Source organism: Natrix helvetica (assembly GCF_964273705.1).
Source record: "Natrix helvetica genome assembly, chromosome: Z".
Classification (NCBI taxonomy): Eukaryota; Metazoa; Chordata; class Lepidosauria; order Squamata; family Natricidae; genus Natrix; species Natrix helvetica.
In genome coordinates, this window is record NC_138554.1 from 42,611,422 (window position 1) to 42,630,344 (window position 18,923).

The 18,923-nt window shown below is 38.0% G+C and overlaps 1 protein-coding gene across 1 annotated transcript in view; it reads left to right on the plus strand.

Moving 5' to 3' along the window:
* The window catches only part of SKAP1 (src kinase associated phosphoprotein 1), a 489,348-nt gene extending 470,850 nt beyond the window's left edge, over positions 1–18,498 (plus strand). Inside the window, exons 12-13 of the mRNA XM_081971397.1 lie at positions 14,206–14,320; positions 18,182–18,498. Of these exons, the coding sequence (XP_081827523.1) occupies positions 14,206–14,304 (99 nt within the window). The 3' untranslated portion in view covers positions 14,305–14,320; positions 18,182–18,498. The remainder of the gene's footprint in view (positions 1–14,205; positions 14,321–18,181) is intronic.
* Positions 18,499–18,923: the final 425 nt, after the last annotated feature.

Below are 18,923 nucleotides of genomic sequence, written 5' to 3' on the forward strand. Positions count from 1 at the left end.
AAATCTGTGGAAAAATTGGTCCATGGTGCCCAAAAGGTTGGAGACTGCTGCTCTAAATGACAAAAATGAATGACAGCAACTTAATAGGGGTGGACTTCAACTCCCAGAATTCCTCAACAAATATTAAAGTTGCTGAGATTGAGAAAAATTAGCCTGAAGAGCAGGTCAAACTTCAACTGAGAACAGGTGTATGAAGAAAGAGGGGACTGGTTATGCTGAAAGCGATCCAGACCACATTTTACAGGAAGCCTCCACCTTTTTTCACATAACCCAGCTCATAATATTGTGATGTCTGAGATGGAAAATGTAATTAATATACTTGCTTGCACTAATAAATGAGGTACAATGAAGAGCTGTCCTGAAATGAATGGAAGCAGCAAAAATCAGGCAGCTGAGAAGGCCTTGCCTCCTGGTAAGAAGACAATCTCTGAGGTCACCACTCCTGGAAATAAACTGCTTATTTTGCCTCTCTCTCTTAAAGCTAATTATAGGGTTTTGAGCATCCTGTGAAGCAATGATATAGAGAGGAACATTCATTTTAATTCTGATTTACACAAGGAAACATTTAAATTACTTAAAGAAGCAGCAGAGAATTGAAAGATAAAGAGGGGGGAAATGTATCAAGTGCTCTTGAAGAATGCCACCTCTAGCAAGAGAAATGTTTTCTTGCCGAAATTTCTTATTTCTTTAATTAATACTCATATCTCAAGTATGACTCCTAGGATAACAATCGGTTAGACAATTTAGGAAGATGTTAATGATAAGTTGGGTTTATAATATTGCCCTAAGGCTTAAGAACTCAAAGATATTAAGCCACAAGGTTCTTTTATCTGTAGCTTTATGTTGTAAAGACAAACACATAGCTATAGTAGTTTGTAAACAATTGTTTATTGCTTAATGCATTGAATGAATGCAGCCAGTTATATTTCATTTAATAAACAAACCATGGCTTAGTACAGTGGTTTAATTTAATCATCAAATGTATCTCAGGTGTAAAATCATTCTTCAATACTGAAGCCCCAAAGTCTTGACAGAAGTCTCTATTAAGATTTCTATGCATCAATAGTTAAGGCAGTAGGCTAGAAACTAGGAAACCATGAGTTCAAGTCCTACCTTTGCCGGGAAAGCCAGTTGAGTGACTTTGGGGCGGTCATTCTCTCACAGGTCAACCCACCTCACAGAGTTGTTTTTGTATGGAAAATAATAGGAAGCTGTGCTGGATATGTCTGTAACCTTGAGTTATTTGTTAAAATAATAAAGGTGGGATACAAATAAATAAATATTCTGCAGTACTTTAGTGCAAAAAGGAAAGCAAGCCCAAAGCCTATTTACAGTAATTTTGAAACTAAAATGAAAGGCATAGTATATGACTATGTTTTTCTTCTTGGTTATCATTCAATAACTACTATAGAGTTTTAAAATTGGAATACACCTTTTCAGTGGCAAAGAGCACTATTCATTGCTAGAAAGATAGATTCATCTCAGATTTACAAACTTGGATTACAGTACATATATATTTGTTCGCTGAGCTCTTTATGGGCATAATAGAAAGACTTGTGAATATTTTGGGAGTTGGGAGGGTTTAAGTATTTGATTTAAACTAAATGTTGTGTAATAGCATGCAGGTAAGTCTTCCTTGAGGGGGATTGTTTGTTTTTTGGAATGAATGTTTGTGGATAGCTCTGTGTCATTTAATTATCATCTTTAGTTTTGTATCTATGTACTAAGAATAATGTTTGCACTTATATCTACTATTTGTCTTATGCAGAACACCCAGATTTAATATCTCCCAGATATCATTCCTCTTTTTTTTTAATGGAATGAGTCTTGATCTATCAGCACCTTGCATATATTTTGCTTTTTTCCAGTTCTTAGAAATAGCACAATCCTTTTGATACATTGGTGTTCTTGAGAAAGAATGGCATGTGATGTAAGCACAGATGGAATTGTTTCCTTCTCCTCCTTTCTTCCTACATAGTATTATTGAAGTAAAATTAAGATGAATTATCAAGACTGGAACCTTCAGCAGCTGGAATAAAATTGAAGAAGAGAAAAATCTAAGGTTGACTGTATGTCAGAACTAGCTCAGGAATAAAAGAAAATATTTCAGTATAGGCACAATATATTTTCCACTGTATTAAGCCACCAGATTTTAAAAGGCCAATTGCCCTGTTCTTCCATTATTGTAACTGCCAAACACTCACATGTCCTAATAAATTGAATACTGATCTGGAAGGATAAATAATCCCTGATCCCAACGATTAGACAAATCCTGAGTACAAAAAGAACTTATATTAATTTTCTTCCATATCAGCCAAAATGAAGACAGCATTGAATATTATATACCTCTATGACATTCAATATTGTATAGTCAAAGAGAGAGCTTATAGACCAATCTTATTGATTGGATTAAAAATTACGCCTTGCTGGCTGAAATTGTAGATGTTCTTCCAATGTATTTTTAAGGCAACAGCTAAGAAAGGCTGATAGTTCAATCTGTGCAGGAAACCTGGAATTGCTGAGTTACAATAGATGTTGTTTATTCTATATACACATCTATACTAAGCTAGAGCCCATTACCCTTTTGGCTAATGTTTCTTGTGTATACTTCTAATGTATCCTTAATTACTATTAGCTTCACCTAGTGTTCAGTTTGAATTCTCATCCTATAACTTAAGCACATTCAGTGCACTCAATGGCAAGAGAGAACACTCATCCTTAACCCTAACCCTAACCTTTCTCTTCTGCAGGTTAAAACATACCTAATTTCCTCTTCGGTTTTTATTTCATTTTCCTACATACCATCTCTGCTGAACCCATCTCTATTTCACTATATCTTATTTTAAAATAAACACCAAGGAGTGGATTCTGTACCCTATCTTTGCTGAGCCAGTAGAAGGGAACACTGAATTATATTAAATGAGAATTCATTGTTTATTAATATAGCCAAAAATCCAGCACTTTTGAAGATAATTTCATAACTGATGTGTTTTCCAATTATGATGAGTCACAATCCTGAAATTTTATTCATATATTTTGTTTGTGAAGCCAGAGTGTATCCCATCCTCTAGTTCATTTTATGTTGTGGTTACTCTTGTTTTCCTCCAGATATCATTTATTTCTCTTTAGTTTCATCCCAGTTTACTATTCTATAAAGTTAATATGAATTATATTAGATTTAATCTTCTAAGGCATTAGTTTATCTCTTTCAATTTGTATCAGCTACACTTCTTTATTTAAGATAGGTGTGAACCAACTATATGTCTATAGGTCTATATGTATTTCCCAAGTCCTCTTTTTGCAGCTTTGGAGCCTTCTTTGATAATGATTAATTATTGTATAGTATATTTTCTTTTGTTCAATGGAAAAAATCTGTGTAAATATAAAATATGTAACTTAATTCTATGTATTTTATGTCTCACAGTCTCCTCTCATCAATGTTTAGTTTTGAACTTTGATCAATCTAGAATTAGGAAATCATTGGTAAGAACGTTGAAGAGTGCTAGATTTTGAGCAAAGTTCTGAAGCATCTCATTCAAAAATGTTCTTCATTAAGTAAGAGGAGCCAATGATGATATATTTTTGAATAGTTTTAATTTCTTTTTTCAAACCATCATTTAATTTACATCCAATTAGTTTACTAAGCCAAATATCATAAAAATTCTTCCTAAACAATCTGAAATCAAGATAAATTATTTCCATGTAAATTTAACAAGTTCCTAAGCTAGTAAATAGTTTATAAATTCTCTGTAGGATTTGTTCGTAATACACTAATTAGTAAACACTAATCTTAGGGCAGAAAGAGATCTTTGAGTCTTCCAATCAAACCTCATGCCCAAGGCAAGAGACCTTGTTTCCCTTTATTTTCCCTTTATTCTACCAGATATCATCAGCTATCCAGTGGTGGGATTCAATTTTTTTTTACTACTGGTTCTGTGGAAGTGGCTTTGTGGGCATGGTGTGGCTTTGTGGGCATGGCAGGGGAAGGATACTGCAAAATTCCCATTCCCTCCCCACCCCACTAACCTACTCTCCAGCTCCATTCTCCTGTTCAGGGCAACAAAAGAAAACCAGCTGGGAGGCAGAAGGGCTGGGGCCAGCCTATTTGCCAGTTCTCCAAATTACTCAAAATTTCCACTACCAGTTCCGCAGAACCTGTCAGAACTGGCTGAATACCACCTCTGCAGCTATTGGGGAAACATCTACCAGTCACTCTCCTTAGTGTGGTCTGGGATTGGGGCAGAGGTGGGTTCCTCCCAGTACGGTATAGTACGCCAGAGGAGGTAGTGAAAATCTGGCATACCAGACTGGTAGCAGCCTGGCCCCGCCCCCATAACGGCGAAAGAAAGAAACAGCTGAGGAAGGAAGAGGAGCGGAGGCCTCAGCTGTTGGAAGAAGCATCCACACTTGTTCTCTTTGAGAGCTGCATTGCTTGCCATGGGGAGAAATCAGGGGGAGAGAGGGAGGAGACAGCCGAGCTCCTGCTAGGGACGGCCTTCTCCTCCCTCTCTACCCCTGATTTCTCCCCAGCTGCGCTCGTGGAGGAAGGAGGCAGGGATGCTGGCCATCGCTCACTTCCCTTACCGCTCACCACTGCTGCCCCTGCAGGATGGAGCATTACAAATGGTTGGAGATTAAATGAAGATAACCTGATAAGGTCTTGGGGGGAAAAAAAGGCTGCCAGGTTATGTCAATGCCATACCATAATTTGCTGCAAGTAGGTAATTTGGCTTAGTAGAAGGAAAGATTGTTTAAGAAGTGAAGGTCTTTTACTGGCTCGGGGATTAGATCCAGTCTTTCAGTTCATCCACTATTTCCATGTTATTGTTCCGAGATTCATTGATAGATCTGTTTTGAGCATACCTACTCTAAGATTAAAGATAACAAAATTCAATGGGAAAGAATTCAGCTTCTTGGCATCACATTATAACTTTCTATAGGGCAAAGTGACATTACAATCTTAGCAGGGAGATATTCAGCAACACTGCAAGAAGAATATAATACAAGCAGATGTGAAGTTTTCTTGTGAAGCTCCTATTGAAAAATGTGAATGGCATGGAAATATCCAAGAAAAGTGGGGCTGTTATTGAGGGTTCTGGAAAGGCAATCAGACCCTGGCATCCACCTTTCTTTAACTTCTAAAAATTAGCAAACAATCTCAGGTTTCTTTGTTTCCAATGAGAAGCCCTAAATTTTATTCTGAGTTGGCTTATGGCCGTGGGCCAATTTTTGAGGTAAACAGATGTCTGCAGCGACGCAATATAAAACCCTCCTATGTCACATAACCTTCCAATAATGCATGTCACAGCTCACCTATGAATTAGAGGACTCCATTTTACTAACAATAATGTACGACACTCGGGCACTAATAATGGGTCCAAGCAATCATATACCGATAAGCCAGTGATTGATTTTGGCTTTTCTCCTCAAACATCCGTCATCCCGCCATTGATCTTCTGTGAGTGACTGGAGCTGATTAACTGCATCACCAAAGAAGGATTGGGGTTGTTTATGAGAAGCTTGGACTGTAACTAGAGCTAAAGTGGAGCTGAAGAGCAAATATTGCTAGCTCAGCATTGGCAAGATGGGCTGTGGAGCCAGCTCCTCTTATTTTTTCCAGCCCAAAACAGAATATAACACTACAGAGAAAGGGCAGAGGCTCCTAAGATTGTACTCCCCCCTGAATTAATTGGAAACTAGGATGAATCAGTCTTGCAACCTACTTTTAATGCCAAGGTTCAGTTACAGAATGTGCAGAGTATCTAAAGAAAGAATAATTTTAATCACATGCCGTACTACTTTCTCTTGAAATAGAAGTCAAAATCAGGCATTGGAACAGAGAGCTGCTAATCCACAGAGTACACTTTGTCTTCTTCTAAAAGTATCATAAAATGTAACTGATCTGTTTATATTGCATTGTATGTTTCTTCCAATCACATTACAAAATGAATCATGCAATGTGATGACATCAGGAGGTCATGTGGTTAATTTTAATACAAGTTAGAGGAGGAAGCTTACTGGTTATTATTTTTTATTTTTGCTTTTTTAATGGAAATCCTATAGCTTGCATAGCAATGAATTTTCACAGGATCAGTCCCTACTTATCTTGGGAAGAATGTTTTTAAGAGCATTAATGCCAGGCATTTAAGTTCAACTTTACCTTTGCACTGTTTTTTCCCCAAACATTATTTTAAATGTTTGGTTACTATTTTCTACTCTAGCCACATTTCCTACTCCTTGATTGTAAGTTTTTATCAACAACAATCTTGCAGTATGTCACCAAACTTGAAGTGCTGTAAACAAATTTCTTTTTATTAGTTATCATACCTGTAAAAATCATACAATTCAAACTCTTCCATCCAACTCTTAGGCAGAAGTTTCTATGATGACTATATCTTTTTAAAAAATATTCAAGATTATAGGAAGTAGCATACCTAAATATAGTCAGTTAATCAATCCAATCATATATTATATGGAAGGCAGCCAATTTGCCACCACAGCGTAATTTAATGCCTCTCTGTAAGCCCTTGTTCTGGCAACAAGTATCTCTTTTAGCATTCTGGATAAGTTGTTGTCAAACTCTGTGAGATTAGGAAGCAGAAACCAGAACTGCTTGGGTTTATGGAAACATCTTTATTGCTGGTAGAGTAATGTAACAGAATCTTAAAAGTCTGCCAAAGCAAAATTTCAGATCGCCATATACTTTCCATGATTAAGGTGGTTACTTCATTTTTCATTCTCCATTTTAACTTTTTTATTAGTTTAAAATACAAAGGGAAAAAAAACCCAATGAAAAGTAAGAAGGGAAGAAGGGAAAAAGAGAAAGTTGGAAGTTGGTGCCTTTTTTTCTTTTTTCTTTTCTCCCATTACACTTTGAGTTTCATTCTCATGGGATTCTGCAATGGTCCAACTTCCAACTTTAATTGTCTTCTTTTTGCTTCTATGTTTCCAGGTTTGTTATGTATGCCATTGCAGATATGGAGATGGAGGAAGATAGGGAAAATAAGAATATTACAAATAGTATGGAATAAAAAGTATCAGAAAATGGATGTAGTCACATTGTCGGGCCTGTAGCCCAGTTGTGGGTTCTGGATCCCGGTGCAACCGGTGCGGTCCACCACATGAACGCATGCAGCACACACGTGCAGCATGCGCATGAATACTTACCGCCCGCGGCGCTCCACGACACCTCCGTGATGCTCCACTGCTCAGCGGAGCATCATGCAGACACTGTATACTCCGTGCGCAGAAGCCCCGAACAGCTCTAATACAGGTAAGGAGGGTGGGCACCCTCCAGAGCACTGTACCAAAACGGTACCTGTATACTGGTGCTCCCAGCAGGCACTGGTACGCCCATACCGGAGCATACCGGTCGTATCCCACCACTGCTATAGCCTGACCTAAAGAGCATTCAAGACAGCATAACATACTTCTCTGGGTCAATTAAAACTCTAGAACTGCATTCACACAACTTTCTAAACTTATCCATGGCTCAGTGGATCATGTAAACCAAGGCCATTAGCTTACTGCCAAGTGCATTTTGCACTAAATGGATTACTTCAACAATAATGTTAAACATATTGTGTGAATCCAACTGATAATTGGCCTGTCCACTTTTAGCACTAAATCCATTTACCATTTGTTTCAGCTCTACCTATCAATGATATGAAACTCCCTATAAAATCCTTCCAAATTACAATTAGAAAAAAAATAAAAGATAAACAATGTTCTTTCCAGGTGTGACCATTAGAAGCTGTTGTAAGAGTGCTATAGCAAAGCATATAATACAACCATATGACAAATAATTAATAATAATTATTAAAGCATTGCTTTAATGGCTTTCTTTTGCTTGTATCTAATATCTGAAGTAGTCCTAACCAACACAAATTTACAGAGAGTTAGCTCAGTGGAAAATCATAAGAACCAGAGTTTTCATATCAGGAAGCAGTCTAGAGAAGAAGTCTTGCTGGAAAGGTCTAAATGCCACTGAGAATGCACAGCAATGGAATAGATAGATTCATAGTCTGACTGAGTATAGAGAGATTAGCAGAGTTCCCATGACCATTGAATTACTGCAACAGACAGCTGCAGCTGTGTGTATAGAGAGAGGCTTCCCAGTCAATCGGTGATAGTTTACACTTGAGCCCTGGCACCTGTTTTATTTATATAGAAGCTAAGTATGCCTGCAGTTCTGAAAATGCATCTGTCCTGCCCTTTAAGGACATCTCAGTGGTCATCTGGGTAGTTGCTGAGCTATCATGCAGAACATTTCACAAATAGGGAAACAGTGGGGATGGGGGCAGACGGAAATTAAAAGCAAGCAGTTTTGTAGCAGGGGTCTTCATTCTTTTTTCCAGCTTATGAGAGCTGCCTGCTGTTTCCTCCTAGTCTCACTCCTTCAACCCCCCGCTGCTACCTGCTTGCTAAGGCATTTTCTCCTGGCATGGAAGAGAGAGTCCAGACATTGAGACAGGAGATATGCAAAGGACACCCAGGATGATGTAGAGAAGCAGTAAAATAGTAACAGGGAAGGCTGTAAGATAAAGATACTTTATCCATGATGTTTCTCAATTATCTTTTACTTTGGATCATATCCTATGCTTTTTCTTATAGTTCTAGATGTCATTTTATTGATGGATCTCACCAACATAAATTCTTCCAAATCTGCACGTGTGGAACTCCTGTATGAAATAATGCAGGGGGAGGAGAGGGAGGGAGGGGGAGAAAGAGAGAGGGAGGGAGGGAGAGTGAGCGGGGGGGGGGATGGGAGGGAGAGATGTGCCCTTCCTGTTTTGATGCTCACATGGAATTTAGAAACTCAAGTCCACAGGGCTCGCTAAGACAAATTGTGTTTTTAATTATTACTTTCCTTACATGTTTTTGGAATTTATTTTAAATTGGAGGGTATATCCCTTGGGGCTATGCTTATCTTGAGATAATTGAATGTTCACTTTCTAATATACTCTCTCATTCTTCTATACACTCAGGGTAGATGAAAATGCATGTAGTCCTGTCTCAGAGACAAAATATAACATCCTTCTTTATCTTTTTTCTTTTCCCTCAATTTGATTATGCAATCTACAAATTTATGTAATGGTTTTAAAGTTCTTTTTCTCTCCTTCCCTAAAAATAAATCTGGGAGTGAGGTCTTTTGATCAGGATTTACTGCCTGAAGGAAAGGATGTGAGCAAGAATCCTGTGTCATACACTTCCCAAAGCCCATTGTTCTTCATTTCAGACTATATCACCATTCAGAACAATTAACACATTAAAGTCACAGGATCTTTCCCACTGAATGCTTTTTCAAGTGATTACAAAAAGAAGGGGGAGAGGGGGGATGTACACAACAATAGGTTTGTTCATTGTTGCAGAACTTCCTGCGGCAAGGACTTCCAAAAAATTAACAAAGAGCTGAAACTTTATGCAACTGTTGGGATTACAATTCCTCATAAGGATGCAGGAGTAATATAATTCTGAGCCTTCCTTTAAAAACAATCTAATACAGCACTCTGAGCAACGCTCAGTTGGTATTAACAATTTTCATAATGCCATGAATATCGTACCATTCGTGGACATACTGCAAAATGTAAATAATAGACTGAGCCAGCCATTTGGTATGGCTTCCCAATATTTTGCTGCCTTCTATTCTTCCTGCCAGATGAGTTAATCAGCTCTATGAGGGAGGGAGATGATTTCTCAATACTCTGTTTTGATCTTGATGCACTATTAAAGCCACATTGAGAGGATGGAGAATTTGATTTCCCTGAGCTACATTTGCTAGAAGTGAAAATTGGCCACCTCCACCGCAGCTGTCTTAAGTTAATATTGGTGGCCAGTTGCCAAAGAAAGGCAGTGGTCTTGCTGCCTGACTTAGAAGAAGGCAGGGGCAATTTTATCAGCCCTGATCAACACTACATGAGGAAGGGACTCCATGAGGCACCAGATTTCACAAGAGGAGGCCAACAGAACTGGCTTCCTTAGAGTTCCCTGAATGGGAGCACTCCAGAACATTGCCTCATCTGCCCCTTATGGTAAGGACACAACAGATTGCTAGTGCATCAGATCTCACTAACAGTGCTAGAGTTTTCCTTGACAGTTTTCTGCTGAAGAAGTCATCCTCTCCATCTCCCTCACACACATTTTCCCCTCGCTAAGCAAAGCACAAACCTCCAGCATCAGCAGCTTATTAAGGGGAGCTGGCAAATAAGCACCTCCAGACGCAAGACAGGGTTCACCTCGGGCCGGGGCTCTGCCAGTGCAACTTCCTCCATTTTAATAGTTTAATAAAAATTAGCATAATTAACGAACATCTGTATGATCCAGAGCGGTGCAATTTGGCACTTGGAAACGAGAGCTTAAACATTATTGCTGGGAGTTTAATGTTGTTTTAATTCTTTTTGGCACAGTGCAGAGAAATAAAGCGCCCAGTGCCGATGGTTCTCGGCTTGTGCTCATTTGCATTCCATTCTTCCTTTCTTGATTATGAGCAATCGCCAGCTCCCCAGCAATCCATCAAAGCTGAAATTGTTTTAAAATACCTCACAGTGCTCAGGACAAGGCAATGTATGGAAAATGGATTGGGTCTTAATCTTTGCTTTGCCATCCAGCCATATAGTGCATTTACCTTTTCTCTGTGACTTCCTCCAATCTTGGATTTCACTTACACATGCATGGGTTGGTTCATGATTAAAGTCTGGTGACTGGAGTAGAATGTGTGAATAGACTTAGCTGGAAAGCATCATGCCTGAAAGGACATCAGATGAGAGGAAAGATGTGTGTATCTGTGGCAATTAATCTGTAATGACTCGTTTGCCAAGTTAGTTGCCATGTTATGAATCAACAAGTGACGAGCATAGATGCCTAGAAACAACCCATAATGTTTATGCTAGTGACTGGTGAAATAAAACTTTTCTTTCAGTGTTTCATTTGTACTACCAGTATGAAGGAGATGGATCTGAAGAGGAAACCCTCTGAACATGCTCAGAGGAACTCTCATATTGATCATTATTTCAAATATCATTGTTGCTATTCAAGAAGCAAATTGCAGAGCAGCATAATTTCACCATTAACCAGCAATTTTTAGGAATACATTCTCAAAAGCAGGAAGAAATCCAGTGGTAAAAGTGCCACAAACGAAAAGGCCATCGCAAATAGAGTACTTCTTTATTTGGGACTTTGGCCATAGAACAATATATATGATTTTACATTCTGTTCTCTTAGCCTGCAGATGGAGTAATGTATGGCTGGGTTTCTGAAGAGTTCCTTTCTCATAGAAAACTAGTATATCAGGGTGTACTCTGGTTTACACTGTTTCCCTAACATGCTTACTTTCTGTGTGCAGAAAATTTTATCCATACAGGACAATTAACTTGCAGTACTATGATCTAAGAAAAACATTATTTATGCATCTGGTAGTAATATAAACGTATTCCATTTTGCTCTTTTATTAATTGAGGAATTGCTTTTTTTTCTAAAATGAAAATTTCCAAATATATGCTTCTGAATCTGATATATAAAATTGAATAGATATAAATGGACTTGGACTGGAGGCCATGACTAAAACTAACTCTGGTGATATCACTCCTGTTATATTCCCTTTGAAGGAATTTACATTCGCTGTTGTGTAAATCACAACCTAGAAAGCCAGTTTGGCATAATGATTAAGACACCAGGCTACAAACCAGGAGACCATGAGTTCTAATCCTTTGGCCCATAGCAGCTAGATGACTTTCAGCCAATCATTCGTTCTCAGCTCTAGAAAACAGGCAATGGCAAACCATTTTTTGGAAATTTTGCCACGAAAACTGTAGGATGAGTCCATACAATTGCCAGAAGGCAATGCTGATTCAAAGGCCCTAAAAATTGTTAAAACCTCATTGGTTAGTTTATTTCAGACCTGAGGAGAAAGCCCTAGAAAAATCATTCTCCAGTAAGCCTCTTAGTGAGTTCTGGCAGTAAAAGCAATACACAATCCAAACAACCCTTTGATATATGATTTTCCCCCCATTCGTTTAGTTTTTTTATCCAAAGATATCAAGGCAACATGTATAGCACCAGGCTATGGTTCTTAAGAATCTTTTGGGAAGCCATGATAATTAAACTCATGTATAAATTAATTCTTCAACACTGTGGTTAATGCAAATTAAATGCCAAAGGTGAATTAAATATAGATCTGTTATCCATTGGCTGATTAGACTGACCAACTAACAAAGCCAGATGGGCCTAGAAACTAAGATATATGAAAAGAGATCAGAGTGACTAGGTTTATTTAGCTTTGAGAAAATATGATCAAGGAAGGGATATAATGGTACTCTCAAGTACCATTATTCCATTTCCTGCACCCTTGTTCCAGAATGCAGGACATGGATTCAAATGGTATTCAATCAAATTCTGATTGAATGTTATAAAAAAACTTTCTAACAGTAAGTAAGAATAGTGGAGCCATTTAGTCAGACAGCTCTCTTTCACTGGATGTGCTCAAGACAGGCTAGAAAGCCATATGTCTGAGGTATTTTAATCTGGATTCCTGCACTAAGCAGGGGTCCCTCAGGGACCTAAAATATCCCTTCCAGTTCTGTGATTTTGAGCCAGAAGCACCAAAGGGCAGAAATGTGTATATCAAATGCCAAAGGGGTGGGTGGGGATGGAATAAGGAATGGAAGCTTGAAAAAGACAATTCCTGGATCTGTTGTACAGTGATCAAACCCCACCTGACCAGAATGTTGAAGTTTACAGAGAAAATGATGACCCTGCATAATTATTGCAATTGGCTGCTACTCTCCATTCCAGAATAGGTTACAGCAGATCTTGATTTGTTGATGAAGCCACAAGCCCTGTACACAATCTTTCTAGTTTGCCTTGACTAGAAAGTTCCAAGGAGAGGAAGCAAGGCCACTACAGACTGCCAATTGCTGACTTTTTTTTGAAAGGGTAGGCTGATGCTAGAACACTGCTTTGCATGTAGAAGGATAATGGAAACCCCTGATATCTTTAAATAACACTGGGAGAAAATCCTGCCTAAAACCAGGGCACTTGCTGCCTTTCAATTTTAATAATCCTAACTTCTCCCCTCATGTCTCTCTATAATATAACATGTATGCTTATATGTCTGAGGGAGCATCTCTCTCTCTCTCTCTCTCTCTCTCTCTCTCTCTCTCTCTCTCACACACACACACACACACACACACACACCAATTGCTTCAATGCTTAAAGATGAAGTCTTTCATCTAAGCCATAGGTGTCAAACTCACAGTGTCACATTGCCATGATGTTTCACAATGTTTCTCCCGTTTGTGGAGCTGGGGTGGGCATGGTCTGTGTATGATGCATCTGGCCCACAGGCCGCTAGTTTAACACCCCTGATCTAAGCCAACCAAAATCCAATTTAAAATTAAAATAGAATGCAATGTGGTATATTTCACAATAGACTAGCAAAGGACGGACGAGGATTGAAAGTCCTGTGGCAGATGTGAAGAATCTGTGGCCCTTCAGATGTTACTAAATTACTGCTCCCAGCAGTCACAGTTAATATAACTAAATGGGGGATGCTCAGGATTATACTTCAGCAGCATCTAGACAGCTACAAGTCCACCTCCCATGTCTTTCGTAATCCATTGCTCCATTGCATATACCGCTATTGTTTTAGTCTATTTACAGTACACCTGGAAAACATGTATAAGAATTGTATATATAAAGATGCCAAATAGTTCTGAATCCTACATCACATTTCATTTAATTTCCATTTATATTTCCCCAAATATATTATTCCCAAGTGATTTTTCCCCAAGTCTTCACTTTGTTGATTTGCAATTGGAATCTATCTATGGGAAGATTAATATGGGAGGGGTAACAATTCTGGATATTAGAAAAAGAAGGAAAGCAAAATATATCTGGTTCATCCATGTTTATAATAGTTTCTGCTACCTGAAAAGAAAAACAGAAGGCGAAGTAACGAAATAGCATTAGTAATAATGATGGTACTTATGTAGCAATACATCTGACAACATATAAGATGCCCCCATATTTAAGCAATATATATGGAAATGGATAATATTTTAGCCTATTTAAAAATAAAAACATTTCTATTAAAGAGACAGGTGGAGGTATGCATAAAATGATCTGTGCCAGAGACAAAAATCTTAGCTCTATCCCATCAAGTCCTTATATGCCATTATTTCATGAGTGCTACTGGTACTTTCTTTCTAGGAATATAACATGTATGGTTGGTGGGTCGGAGAGCTGAACAATATAGTAGGGATTGTCCCAAAGAACCATCTCATGCCTGCCTATGATTTGGAAGAATGAGGAACAGCAGAAAAAGGTAAGGAAAATAAGGAAAGCTGTGCTTATAATGCTATGCTGCAGCTTTGATCATCTCGTTCTGGGTGATTCTCCTTGGCATTTATCTCTTCAAAGTTCTAGAATTTTCCATTTCCCATGGATCCAATAGTTTTTTCAGATCCAAACTTCACATTTCATTAACTACTACTGCTGTCCTAAATCAGGGCCTCAGTGTGGGTAGAGGCAGTCTTTTAAACACTTTGTACTAGACTGTAATCCCAATGAAAATCCATATATACCTACAGAGCCCTAGTGGGAAAATGCTGTTGATAATCAAAATATACTCCTTCACTCCCTGGAAATGATTACTATATAACAGCATACCTAAACCGATTAGACCAATATATTATATATATAATACATTGCCTGGTGGTGGCTATCCAGAATTTTCTAGCTCAATTTGGTTAAGATAAAGACTGAATTTGGATTTTCTAGATGCAGAGCATGTGTTTGACCACTGGGTATGATTCTTCATAAGTTATGTTGTGGTGTCACTTGAATTTCCACCTCTCTCTCCAGTGGTTCATAATAAGAACATATTAAATGTAGGTCCGTATTTGTAATATGTAGTATGACCATTCCTTTGCAACATGTAATAGGATCTGAAATCCTTTAATGGATAGTGGCTGCCTTATCTTTTTCAAAGTAAGGCAATATAGAAGGTATACGGTAGAACATATAGGAATGATTAGGTTAGCTACTTGGGCTTTCCCGCTGCATTCTGGTATCAGCAATGTAAATAGAACGCCTCTGTCTTCAGCTGGTTACTAAACATTCTCTTGCCAAAGCTATTAATGCTTCATCAGCTTTCAGTCTTCCCTCAGGTACTTTACAGTAAAGTGAACAACGCTTAAGAGACTTGAAAGACATAGTATAATGTTTTAATAACTACCAAGAGGTGATACTAATAGTAAACTATGTTTGTAAGAAACATGACCCAGAGAAAAGAAGTGGCCTAGAATGGTGGACATTTGATAAGGAATTAATGAATTAAGGCTAGCCAGTTACACATCTGTTTTCTTTCGACAATCTGGTTTCAAGATTCCTTAGATACTGTGGGGAGTTACAATAACATTGTCTTCCTCTACTGAGAGAAAACACTTTGTTTCTTTTTAAAAAGACTTGTTCGTTAGAAGGGGCAAATTATTGACTGTCAACTAAAGAACTGACCCTGATTAATCAGGCCTAGTGAGGAGCACCATGTAAATCTAAAAGCTTGCCTCTATTCTCACTAATAGAAACTGGCTCAACATCAATGATTGATCACCTTCCTAATCACATATGTCTTCTTAGAAAATTCAGATATGCCTACAATTGCTTTACAAAAGAGACAGTTCTTAAGTCATGATTAGAAGGGGGATTGTATACTTGTACCAAATGCTGAAGATTACCCTGAAGTGGCAGCTCAGGCCATAATTCCAGATATTCTGGAAAGGCTGATAGATAAAGAAGGAATGTTATCCATGCTCAGAAGCATACTCACCTTTACTGTATTGCACAATCCAGTTCCAAATGTTGACACTGAAAAGAAACTCTGGACCTAAATTTTAGTGAGCTACAATTCAGTTGAACTTTGACTTCTCTGGCTTTGCATTATTAAGAACAATTTTATCCAGTCCAGGAGGGAAGGCCAGAATCTGAACATGGAAAAGCCATAACCTCTTTGTGTTTTTCAGTTTCAGTTTGAATTAAACCAGGAGGAATATTGTCTCTGGCTCCATCTTCTGGCCTCTTTTCTTTGCAGAAGTGAGTCAGAAAGCCCCCATGTTTGGAAAAAGCATAGAGTATTGAGATAGACCTGGAAAGAATCTAGTAAGTCCCAAGAAACACTGAAGTATCAGTGTCCACCGTGGATGGAAGAGGGCAAGAGACAAAACATGAGTCATGTCAGATGTTGGGACACAAGTTCACAAAGGCAGGATTTGCATTGTGGCATGACCATGTGCCTTTTGTTTTTATGTTACATTGGTTTGTTGCATTTTTGTGGCCTGAAGACAGAATAATTGACTCTGTAATAATTCTTTTTTTAAAAATAGGGAGACATAAAGAATAGCAGTCCACTGTGTTTCAAAGGTCCATTAAAAATGTTATTGAATATGCTGTGACAGGGATACTATAATTAATACTGGCAATTGGGATCTGTGATGTTCCTGGACAGGTTCTGTAGAATTGACTGTTGGGCATAACATTATGAGTTCTTCTCCCTGTTCTCAATTTGCTAGCCTAAGAATTCACATCACTACCTTAGGAGTCTACCTCATATCTGCTTTCACGTACATTCTTTCTGTCCCATAGATCAGAGTTTCCCCAATCTTCCCAGCTTTGCAGAACAGCAGGAAGGGGAGAGGGAATGATTCCTCATGAACAGCCGTTAAGCATGTGTGCACACACAACTCCATTTATGTGAGTGGTGGGCACGCAGGCTCAAAGCTCAAGCAAATGGAGCATGCACATGTGCTTGCCTGTCATTTCTTTGGCCTAGTCCTGAGTGGCTTAAGGCACAGTAGTGGGCCATGGCCTGGGGGTTGGGGACCCCCACTATAGAGGGCAGAAAATAATGTTGATACATGCTTTGCACTGCCCGCTATGACCAAATTTTAGAGATTATCAACAATGAGGCCTGTGAATGGTTCTGTGCTTACAATTTAAGGTCAACAATTTGTGAATTATCCAGTTTCATTTCCTCTTACACTTAAGAGTCACTTGCCAACAGAACCCCCCCCCCCCAAACTTCTTTTTTAATGTAAAATGGGATAGGGTTGGGTGACTATAGATGGGTATCTATAGTGAAAGGTTTAGCCACCATTCCAGACATGCTAGTCTATACATCAGAGATGATATTACAATATCCAGAATTATATTTACATCTACATGGAAAAGTTAGATCAGAATCTGTGCATGAAATAAAAATGTTCTGAAGGAATCAGCTGAACATAAGCATCAGCTCAGCACAAGTGGATGAAGGAGATGTAAGGTTATTCTTTAGATCTTTCTCCACATCTCCAGCAGACCTGGTGAATGACCATAGAGAATTTGTGCAATATTGGGACTGGCTCATCCATAACAACAATGCTCATCTCCTCAACTGCCATTAAAATACAAAACAAAAAGGTCCTGACTGACTATGAAGCCCAGATTTTATCCAAGGTTTGTGGCAACCAGAAATTGGGAATAGAAAGTCTGGGCAGTTAGCAAAATTGCCCACCAGCTGCAGAAGGTAATGAAACTATTAACTAGCAAGGCTAAGCAAAATCCCTTTTCAGAAAATCAGTGATTTTCTACCAAACAGATAACAAATAGGGAACAGTTCCCTTTCATGCTTTAAACATTTTTTATGAAGAAAGGGCTAGTCTATTTTTTTTTTAAAAAAAAAACAAGGTTCTGTTTTTCCTTCAAAAGGTCACTAAACATATTTAAAAATAGATATATTTTTCCAGAAAAACAACAAATCTACGTGGGTTAGAAACTTACGCAGGGTGAACATTAACTAGTTATGGGATAAATAGTTCCATCCTATTCCTCCTGACAGTCTTTTTAAATTCGTAATTTTAAACTGGGGTATTTTTAATTGCTAATTTTATTATTATTATTGTATGTATTTTATGACTGTTACCTCCTCCGTGTACGTGTATGTGTATGTGTATACGTATTTATATATGTGCTTTTATTGTACGCCGCCCCGAATCCCTTGTGGAGAGGGAGCGGCTAACAAATCGAATAAATTGAAATTGAATTGAAATGTATGAGAAAGACCATTCATACCTGTTATGAATTCGTTTTCCATATTATATATTTGTTCTTCTCAAATGAATATTCAAATTGATTTTACATTTATTCCTAGATTATGTGCATATCTCTTTGCTTTGACATCATGATGAAGATAATTACTGGGACTTCTTGGCTATTTGTAAGAAACAGATGCACACCTGCTGAAGTTGAGTCCATCAACCTCCTTTGTCCCCCTTTATATAGAAATATAGCACTTTGGTCCCCTAAACTTAGCTGTTGTGTTTTTTCATTCTCCTGGAATTTTATTCACAGGCTACAGTCATCAGGCTGCTCACTGTACTTCTGATTTGTCATGATTATTTTGGAAGGAAGAGTATGTTTTCTCAGAACTATCAAAAATAATAAAGTATGTCTTGCTGATATTCCAGAATAAATACTACTGTCACTTTCTGACTGGAATGTGTTTATTATGCTGAAGTGTTGCTTTTTAATCAGCTGGTCAATTTTTATTGTAGCCAAGGGCCACAACACACCAGCAGTAAATATAATTATTAGAATAAAATACCCAAATAAAATGACTGAAAAGGAAGAAATTTAATTCAGATCAGAGAAATGTTCAGGGTCATTTTCAATAAATATAAGTATGAACAAAGTTTAAAGGCAATCTGCTTGGTTGTATGTTTAGTTTCAAAAAAATTCAACAGAATCTTTAGAATAAAACTATAGTCAACATTTTCTTGCTCGTAAAATTGGATGTACTGTAATTGTTGATAATACAGTTCTTAAACTAATTTTTTTTAGTGTTGTTAGGCCTTATGCAGTATATTATTCAGTTTTACACTCTTATCTTTCTA